The 9,613-nt window shown below is 44.1% G+C and overlaps 1 protein-coding gene across 1 annotated transcript; it reads right to left on the bottom strand.

Moving 5' to 3' along the window:
* Positions 1 to 6,995: 6,995 nt before the first annotated feature.
* Positions 6,996 to 9,202, bottom strand: LOC121625339 (bone morphogenetic protein 2-like). The gene is made up of 5 exons (XM_041963421.1): positions 8,914 to 9,202; positions 8,497 to 8,636; positions 8,069 to 8,185; positions 7,728 to 7,887; positions 6,996 to 7,411 (listed from the first exon to the last, which is right to left on the bottom strand). The coding sequence occupies exons 1-5, from the start codon at positions 9,200 to 9,202 to the stop codon at positions 6,996 to 6,998; spliced, it is 1,122 nt and encodes a 373-aa protein (XP_041819355.1).
* Between the last annotated feature and the right edge of the window lie 411 nt (positions 9,203 to 9,613).

The raw sequence follows: 9,613 nt of genomic DNA, 5'->3' as shown, positions 1-9,613 counted from the left end.
TTGAGAAAGAAGGCTTGTCATCAAATGTATCAGTAGCGAAAAGGCCGCCAAATGTACCAGACAAAGCAAAACAACCTGCAAAAGAGATAAAAGAAAAATACTTTGGAGCACAGCCTGTTAGTTCTAAGGACAAAGATACTAGTAGCCAACCCATGAGTACAATGGATGTGATCCGAGCCGCACGGGAAGCAATTAATGCAGCCAAAAATAAAGCCTTATCTGCAGCTCAGTCAGACAGCAGCAATAAACCCAATTCAGACATGGAGGAACTGAGGGAGAAAGAAACAGACAAGAAGGCTGCCTATTCAAAAGAAATGCTCACCAGCAAGAGGGCGAGTTCGCTACCAGAAAACAACGTTTCACGTCACAGCGGAAATGAAGCAGCACTTGTTGGCAAAAAAGGCACTGTCAAGAAAGAGCCCCCACCAGTTCCTAAGAGAAATTTTGCCAAATCTGATATTCAGCACCCTGTTGACAAAAAGCAAACACACGATGTCGACAAACTCGCTAACGGTGATTTGACGGTTGCAAAGTCAGATTTACCACCAAATGAGCATGAACCTGCCCAGAAGCAGGGAAAACATATATTCTCAGCCAGACTGAACAATTATATAAAGTGTCAGAGATATTCAGCGACAGATGATGAACAAGGAGAGGAGTTTGAGGAAGGCGACGTGAAAGTGAACACAGAATCGGAGGCGGATGAGGAGATGCCGTCACTCAGAGAAATGAGAGACAGTGAGCATATAGTTAATGATCTGCATGCTTTGAAAGAGCTGGAGAGAGCGAGACTCGGTGATCGTATTCTCGACAGCGCGAAAAACAGATTAGGTGCTGTTGACATAGATGAGGAGACGAGGGCTAAGAATGATTTGATCTCGAGGGAGCTAAGGAATATCAAGAAGGGCATACTGTCTATGAGAGGGAACACGTCGGCTAAGAGAGAACTATTTGCAAATAAAGCGAAGGAGCAGAACAAGCAGGAGGCTTTCGCAAAGATAGACAGCAACGTCATCGTGAACAAAGCACTTTTCAATGACAATTATGACAAAGCAAAAGTGGCACTTGAAGAGATTATCTCAGAAAGGCAGAAGAGAAAGAATACATTCACAGAGCAGGATGCAAATCCAATGTTTGACGAGTACAGCAGTGATGAAAGTTATGCAACAAAGGTACAGCAACGTAAGAAAGCTATGAAAGATTCTACGACCGAGGCCAGGAAAATACAAAACGGCAGCACTCTCGCACAAAAAGAGAATGATTTAAAAGAGAGGTTAGGTGATCTGAGAGACCACAATCACATGAGACAGATCCTGTCGCAAACTGAGCCCGGAGTCAGTGCGGCTCACTTATCAGGTGGTAGGATGGTGCTACCTGGCATGGACAAGACTGCCAATGAGCTAAACATGCTCCTGAAAAGTAAAGCTAAACATGTTAACGATAAACTAACTGATAATCCTAGCTATGACTCAGAAGAGGTGAATTTGAGAAATATAGTGAGACAAATGTCTGAAGAGAGTGGAGAAGGCAGAGGGGGAGACGCTCCTCCAGTTCCTCCCAGGGTCAAAAAGGGAGGGAACAGAAGAGATGGAGGTGTTAATATGGAGACAGATAGTTTGAAAGACGCAGTAGAAGACGATATCTTTGACAAGGATGGAAAACATGAGAATGGTGAGGTACACTTTAAAGACATCAGGACTACAGGCTTGGAAAAACAAGAAGTAGATATTGATCTGTTCACAAAGGAATCTGTGCCCAGTCAAAACGAAGCCAGCGCTGATAAAAACAGGCGGGGTGTGGTAAATAACGCAAAGTCAGAATTCATTACTGCTGCCGATTCAGTTCAGTCAATTTTACCTTCAAAAAGCCCACGTTCTGAACATAGATTGTGTTATTCACCAGAGCTTAGAAGAAATGAAAACAAGTCAGATCACTTGAAAGCAGATATGAGCTCCACTACGGAAGCCTTTTCATTTGAAAACAATGAAAAGACACAGGAAATGCACATCGTAAAGAGGAAGGCTCCTTTAAAACCAGACAATTTGAACACAGCAGATGACAATGCAGCTAACAATCTAGTAGCAGAAGAATCTGACAAAATGAATAGAGCTAGTGAGGACATAAATGTGGATGCAGAGGCTGTCAGTGAAATCCCCAGGAATATAATATCACCCTTACTATTGGTAAATGGTATCAACATCAATCAGAGCCCACCTGATCAAGCCAGCTTGTCCTCAAAATCATCGTACTTCTCTGTGGAAAGCGCACTGCTCAGAAACACTGAGAGCGAGTCAAATGTTTACCACTCTCTGGAGAACTTGATCGGGGAGGAGGAGGAGGTTGACGAGGTGAGGCAGAATCTTTCACAAAGCACCAAACAAGAGTCGGACAGGACGGAAGTGGAATACTATTCTTTAAGTGATCATGAAAGCGAGCCGGAGGTCGTAAAGAGGGCGATAAAATCTCCTCCGAAAGAGAGAGAAACAAAGTACAAGGACAGCGAAGAAAGAGAAAATATCACAGCAGATCAAAGTTTAACACATGAAGACCAGAATCAGACGCCAATGTCGCCCTCCAACACATTCTCACCACCTTTGGGGATCCCTGCCTTATTTAAGGTCAAAGACAACACATTCAGCAATAAGTTGAAGAAAACTGTACAACCCTGGTCACCGAGAGGGAGTCTGAGTGGTTCAGAGAGGGGAGAGGAGGAGCTACATCAAGTAAAGGAACATCCAGAGCTTCCTCTGGCTAATGAAACTGCCACCAGTGTTAACCCAACAATCTTGAAACCGAAGGAGACTTCATCAAACAGTTCCCCTCCCCTGCTGCAGTCTCCTTCAAGTCTGCAAAGTGACAACCCAAAGAAGCCACAATTTGGAGGGTTCCTCACTGTCCCACAGGAGGAAGACAGATTGTCTGGGGTGACTCCGTCCTCTGAAGGCGTGGAGAGCTTAGCAACCAGCACATGTGACACAGCTGATGAGTTGGGCACGAACGTTGGAGTGCCGGTAGATCATGATGCACCAAAGGTTCCCAGTGAAAGGTCTGGGTCCACCTGCAGTGGTAATGATAGCCAAACAGGGCTGCCCAAACCACCAGTGGTGTTACCCAAATCGGAAAAGGCTGTTCTCAAAGCCATTAAACTGACAAATAGAAGGATGAAGAAGGAGGAGGCCCAGAAGTCCCCTCACAAATCGTCTCGAAGCAGCAGCAAACAGAGACCGGATCGGCACAAGAGTGACAAATCTGAGCACAGAGGCGGCAGTAGCAGCGGCAGTGGGAGGAGCAAAAGCAGCGAGAAAAAACACAGAGAAAAGACTGAAGACAGTCACAGTGAAAGCCACGGCAAAAACAACAAGGATCAAAGTGAACAACTGCTCTACGAAAGAAGAGGCCAGAACAGTGAAAACCACCATCACAGCAGAGCAGACACGGGCCACAGGACTCGGAGACAGAGCCATGATTCAGTGGAAGGCAATAACCAGAGCAGCGAAGCGCTACCCAGGAGTGCAACAGAAAGGCAAGGCCGCAGCAGCAACAGACAGGTTCGAGACAAGCCAGAGCACAGACACTACAGTAGCGATAGCATCATCAGTAATGTACCTGTGTACAAAGCTCACATCAGCGAGAAACCCACATCAGACAGGTCACTGCACAGGTCACAAAGTATTGACAGGCATTTAGGAGACAAAGTGGAGCGCAGGCTCAGCGGTGACGTGCCAGTCAATGAGAAGCTCGATCCGAGGACCCAGCGCATTGAGAAGTCCATCATGGATGAACTTCAGCAGAGAGGCCGAGCGAGAGACAAGGCGAGCAGGGACAACCCACTGAGAAGGAGTCACAGCATTGATGCGCACAGCACCGAAGTCCCTCATCCTTCAAACCTGTCCCGCCAGTCAAGCTACACCAGCCAGCTTTCTCACCAGTCCAGCATTGAGCATGCCATTGTTACGCAGTCCTTTCCTATGACCCAGCGGAAGCTTCTCCAGGATCCCGACTCAGGGCAGTACTTCTTCGTAGACATGCCCGTCCAAGTCAAGACGAAAACTTTCTTCGATCCCGAAACGGGAAGTTATGTGCAGCTGCCGGTCCAGCCACCAGAGGGCGCTGTTCCTCAGGCATCCCCCTTGGAGGTCTTGACCCCGCCTCTGGTTGTTTACCACGGCTTTGTCCCGGTGCCTCTGTCTCCCATGGCTCAGAAAGCTACCATCCAAGCCCCTCATTTAACACAGGAGGAGTTTGAGCAGAGACACCTGGAGAGGTCAAGGCAAATGCACTGTAAGGAGAGACATCCATATTTAGAGCCCGTCTACGCTCAACACGACCACATGTTGGGGGAGTTTCTCGGCACCGAGGAGCTGGACTGTCCGAGCTGATAGGAGACGAGGTTTGAAAGGAAAAATCCGCCCTCTGCTTGTGCTGTTTTGTATCATGAATTAATTTGTGACGGTCATTGCATTCCAGGGATTATTTTATGTTCATGTGTTGTTCAGGTTTTCGTTCTGGTGTTCCCACCTTCACGCTGCCTTGTCTACTATGACTCCAGTTGTGGTATCTTACATTTGCCACAAGGATTTTAAGAGGGCACCACTTCATTGATGAATTTCTCCCTGTTCGATTGTTGAATTGCTGGTGCAAGATGACAACTGTAGACCAGATCTTCTGATGTTAAATAGCAATGTAGCTGCAGTGGAGATATTTCAACAGGATGTTTGGCCTGTTGTGTACAGAATAAGAAATACACCATGAGCAACAAAATGGACCCAGAAATGCAAGGTCCACTGCCGACATCTGTTTGATTTTGAAACAGTGTTGAAGTGTTTGGGTGGATTTTTCCTTCAAGTGTCTGATCGTTGTATTGCTTTACTTGGCTTGTGAAACTACCAATGCCTCAGTCGGTTTTGTGAAGAGGAACGAGTGTGACTTGAGCTTGAACTGACAGCAGATTAATGAATTTGTGAATTAGTTGTTGTATGCTGGGTTGATGGATTTGTGTAAGATAATGTGCGGTTGTGAGAAAGATGAAAGGGACATGGATGATCCATGTACATAATGTATTTAAGTGTAAACAGAGAGGGTAAGCTCGAATGTAAATGTGGAATATTTATTGTAAATGCTGATGGATTGTTATATTCATCAACAGTGGTATTGGAGTCTCCACTGCTTTTCAGGTATTGTGGCTTTTTGTTTTATGACCTGCAAAGTTTGTTGCCTCGAGATTTCTTTTTTCAACACACAGCTTGCAGTCACTTAAGTTATCAGTAGTACTTGAAACAAATAGAGTTAATTTTAAAATATGTCATTGATTTGTATGTTATTGATTTCAACTGATCATGTCCACACAACTGCATTTTGAAAACCTTTTGCATGCTGAAGCTGAAACTGCAGTTCCACCTGTTGAACGTGTTTGATACGACACACATTTAATTTATACCGTCTGAAAGCTTGAACTGGCATTTTTGCAATTAATGTTTTTTAACATGCCGAGGACATGATGGAGAATTGGTTTTGCAAGTTTGTTGCATTGGAATTTTTCTAAACTAGAATAAAGCAGGGCTATATTGTGTCTGTGATCCATTCCAATAAAAAAACAACTGTTTGTTACAGACTTTAATTGTCCTAGTGTTATTTATTTCACCACTGTGTCATTGTTCATTGAAAAAATGTCGAAACAAATGATATTTCAAACTCCTAAACCTTTTTTTTTTTTGGTAATGATTAGATCTGTTATGACTGATGATTCAATTTTCAGTTTCAGATAATGGTGACATTGTTTTTTTTTTTTGTACAGTGCTCTCAGCAAGCAATGAAAACACAAACGGTTGTTACACTTTGGCCATTAACTCGCTGAATGCTAAAAAAAATTCCAGATTTCTGAGTTTTTCATTTGGAACCGGTTTAAAGTGGTTCTATAATTGCCTTGTTTAAGATTTTGCATGTGTTTATTCAAAATGTGATCACAACCTGATCCAGGTGCTGCAGAGTTGCATTGTGGAGTAGGTTTGTAGTCTTCAGCTAAGACTCTTCATCGCCATCTGTTGGTCAGTTACTGTCGTGACAGGAGTGACTAAGTTGATAAAAGTGAGTAAGAGACTGTATGTTGTTTTTATTTACTCATTGACAGAATTACACAAATAAGACCTTTGAAACAAAAGCAGTCTGTCAAGATCAAACTAGAGGTTTGCAAGGATTGATTGATTCACTCTGGTTTTGATTGCACAAATAATAAAATATGAACATTTAATACTGCTTCTGATCTATGTTGCAAAGGCAAAGGTTTTAATTTTTAAAATATTCTATTTACATTTAATTTTTTTTCATGTTTTCTTAATTCTACCTTTGACCTTCACTAATGAGTGCATTTGTGTTCTGAAACTATAGGATCCACATTTAGATTTCATCAAAAGGTGGATTACCTGGAATCCCCGTTTCGGAGGTCTTAACAATGGTCTAAATATAATGCTCAGATGTAATTAAATCCAAGTATTACATCCTAGCAAGTTAAAAACAGTCAGAGAAAAGAAATGTCGACAGTTTATTAGCTATTTTAGAAACAGCTTGCCATGGACAGCATCACCTTCAGAAGACCTTGAGGTGGATTCAGTGGGCCCCAGTAAAATATGTTCTAATTCAACTTCAGTTTAAATTTAAGTAGCTCCCCCGACAAACCTGCAGCAACCAGCGCATCACTAATCAATGACTAAGAACAAAAACTAACCTCAGCTCAGGATTGACAGAACAGTAGGTGTTCACCTCTGATATTCAAGTCTATTGTAAATATCAGCATCCTTTCATGAAAAGTTTTGGAATCCCAAAACTTATCTAGACAAAGGATCACTGTCATTGTTGAGGAATAGTTGCTTTATTTCTCAAAATAATACAATATATAAACATAAGCGTCGCAACACAGCGTTGTAATCAACTCAAGCAAACCATCACCTCCCCATCTCTCATTGTCCCAGTGTTAAAAAGTGCAGGAGGTGCACAGCCAGTCAGTGACAGCCGCAGCTTAACGCCACCATGTCGTCGTACTGCTTCAAGACCACGTTCTCCTCATCATCAAAATATAACAAACTGATGGACTGGAGTCTGTCGGGAACACAGCAGGGCACTCCCACTTCGTCACTGGAGAGCTTGAGCGCATGCATGATGGAGCGCACCGTGGCGTGGTTGGTCGCTCTGAGGTTTCCCCCCAGGGGGAACGGGCAGGAGCCTTTGCAGTGGTAGGCGTTGTAGCCCCTGGGGGAGATGATCCAGCCAGACCAGCCGATCTCCTCGAAGTCAACGAAGAGGGGAACCCGCTGGCAGGACTGGGAGCGGCTGTGGGGTGACGACACTGCAGATGCACGTCGTCTTCTGCTGCGGTGGTCGCGGAGCTCAGGTGCTGCTGCTGCAGGTTGACCTTGTCCTAGGGAAAGAGGAAGATGATCACATTAGATTAGAATGCCGTCATAAATACAAAGTATGGGGGACTGCAGGTAAAGTGTTGAAGTGTGTTCATGAGCTGCAGCCTCTAGTTTGTTGATTCAGAATAGTGTTAGCATTGTTATTGCCTGATCTTTTTTTTATTATTATTTCATAGGCCTATTAAACATTTGGAGTTCCATACATGTAATGACTTTTCTACTGAAACGCAAACTAAATACAGTTAAACTCTCCTCTCGTGCTCTTGCTCAGTAGCTTCAACCTTATATAACGCACTCATACCACAACCATCACCTTACCCAGGTAGGACTGGTTTGACGCTCCTGTCCTCTCGTCGTCTGAGAATATGACCAGGTAGGCGCTGGTGTCTGTCACTGACTCCATCCAGTCACCAGAAGGAAGTGTGGTCACCACGAGGATGCCGTTGTTCTCCTGGCTGTTGCGGATCCACTTTGACACCTGACATTCACAGCACGATTGAACAGGTTAAACACTTGAGTTGAGAAAAACTTCATAACCTTCTCATTAGAGATAATTGTTTAGTGCGAACAAATGATATTTATGCATAAAGGCACTGAAATTACCAAAAGATGTTTATAATAAAACCAAGAAATATGGGTTAAACAAAAAGTAGGGAGACCGTTTGAGTGACGTTGAAGACTTCCCATCCCTGTGTGTACAGGGGCACCAGCCTGGAGGTGATGAGGTTTCCTCTCCATGGCTTCACTCGGCTGTCCAGCACCTCGTACAGGTCCACCTGCACAGTCACAACATGAAGCTGTTAGTTCACTAAAGTGGCTCCATAAAAAGCCCTTTTCTCCTCAACACTTCCTCATCAAGTTAAAGGCTTACTGGATTGAATTTCTGCAAACACTAAACTAAGATGACTGTCAGTTGGTCAGTGTGAAACTACTGATGGTAAACTACTTATCAAAATGCAGCTCAGAATAATAACATTATCAGTCCTATTGCTCTCTGATGGTGTCTGCACATGGCACAAGTTAGGATTTAGGCTACTCGTAAATTAAACATGAGTACAGATTAAATGTAGCACAGAGGGCACCTTACCTTATAGAAATGAGGCCCATATGACTTTCCCAGGTAAAACTTCTGTTTCTTTCTGAACCAACGGAACTCCGCTTTAATCATTCTCTCGTCTCTGCCGAAAGACGACAGATTGAAGAAGTGAAACCTCTCTCCAGCATGACCTGCGGGTGGAACAGTGCCAAACACGTCTTTAGTGAAACGTTTAAATAATGTTTTCACAAAGAAATGTCAAAAAGTCTTTAAAATCATCTGTTTAACAGCAACACTAGCCGCGCGTAACCGTGCGTAATCGTACGTTTGGATAACAATTACGCACTCTAATATATGGCCCTGATGTGTAGCCAGCTGTTTACTTAAATTAAGTACACATATTTTCCAAAATACATTTTCACAAAACAATGTAAATGCGTAAATGTCAGATGGATAGCTTTTACTCACCTTTATCCTCGAAGCTCCGCACTATGTTTCCTTCCAGGATCTCCTTCTGGCTTTTCGGTCTCCCATCGGAGACTGACACCGCGTTAAAAAGATCCAACATAAACTGAGGCGCCTTCTTGTGAGGAGCCACAGCTGGAGCCCGAGGTAAATCCTTCAGACGGACCAGCGCGTCCAGCTCCTCGTTCGCCGTCTTCGTCGCGTCCAAAGCGCCCTGCCGGATGGCGAGCGGGCTGACGCATCTGAGCTGCAGAGCGAGGACGAGCCAGAGGCGCAGAGCTCCTGCTGTCATTTCAGAGCGAATGAGAGGACTGAGCTCTACACCTGCGGGACGGCGGGTGATAAGGGCGACCCCGCTGCCTTTGATGACAGGCTGGCCCTGTATTCAGCTAACACCAGGACATGATTGGGCCGTGATTGATGATGGCGCGGGGGGGACACAAAAGAAAGGTGAAAATGGCCCGAGAGTCAGCCATAAAGATAAAAATAAATAAATAACCAATTTCCCTTAATTTATGTGTCCAGGTTACAGTAGGTTAAAGGTCATGTGGCTTATTTGACCCGTTCAACCAAACAGAGTTTGATCAGGACATGTTTGTAGAGATGCGGAAGGTTGTCCAAGTCATTACTGCAGGCTGTTTAAAGATCATTTAAAAAATGATAAATCCCTCTGATAGGAGTCACCATAGAAACCACTAGCCTA

Source organism: Chelmon rostratus, chromosome 21 (assembly GCF_017976325.1).
Source record: "Chelmon rostratus isolate fCheRos1 chromosome 21, fCheRos1.pri, whole genome shotgun sequence".
Lineage (NCBI taxonomy): Eukaryota > Metazoa > Chordata > Actinopteri > Chaetodontiformes > Chaetodontidae > Chelmon > Chelmon rostratus.
Note: the sequence above shows the minus strand (reverse complement) of the source record. Positions and strands in the feature narration are given on the sequence as shown.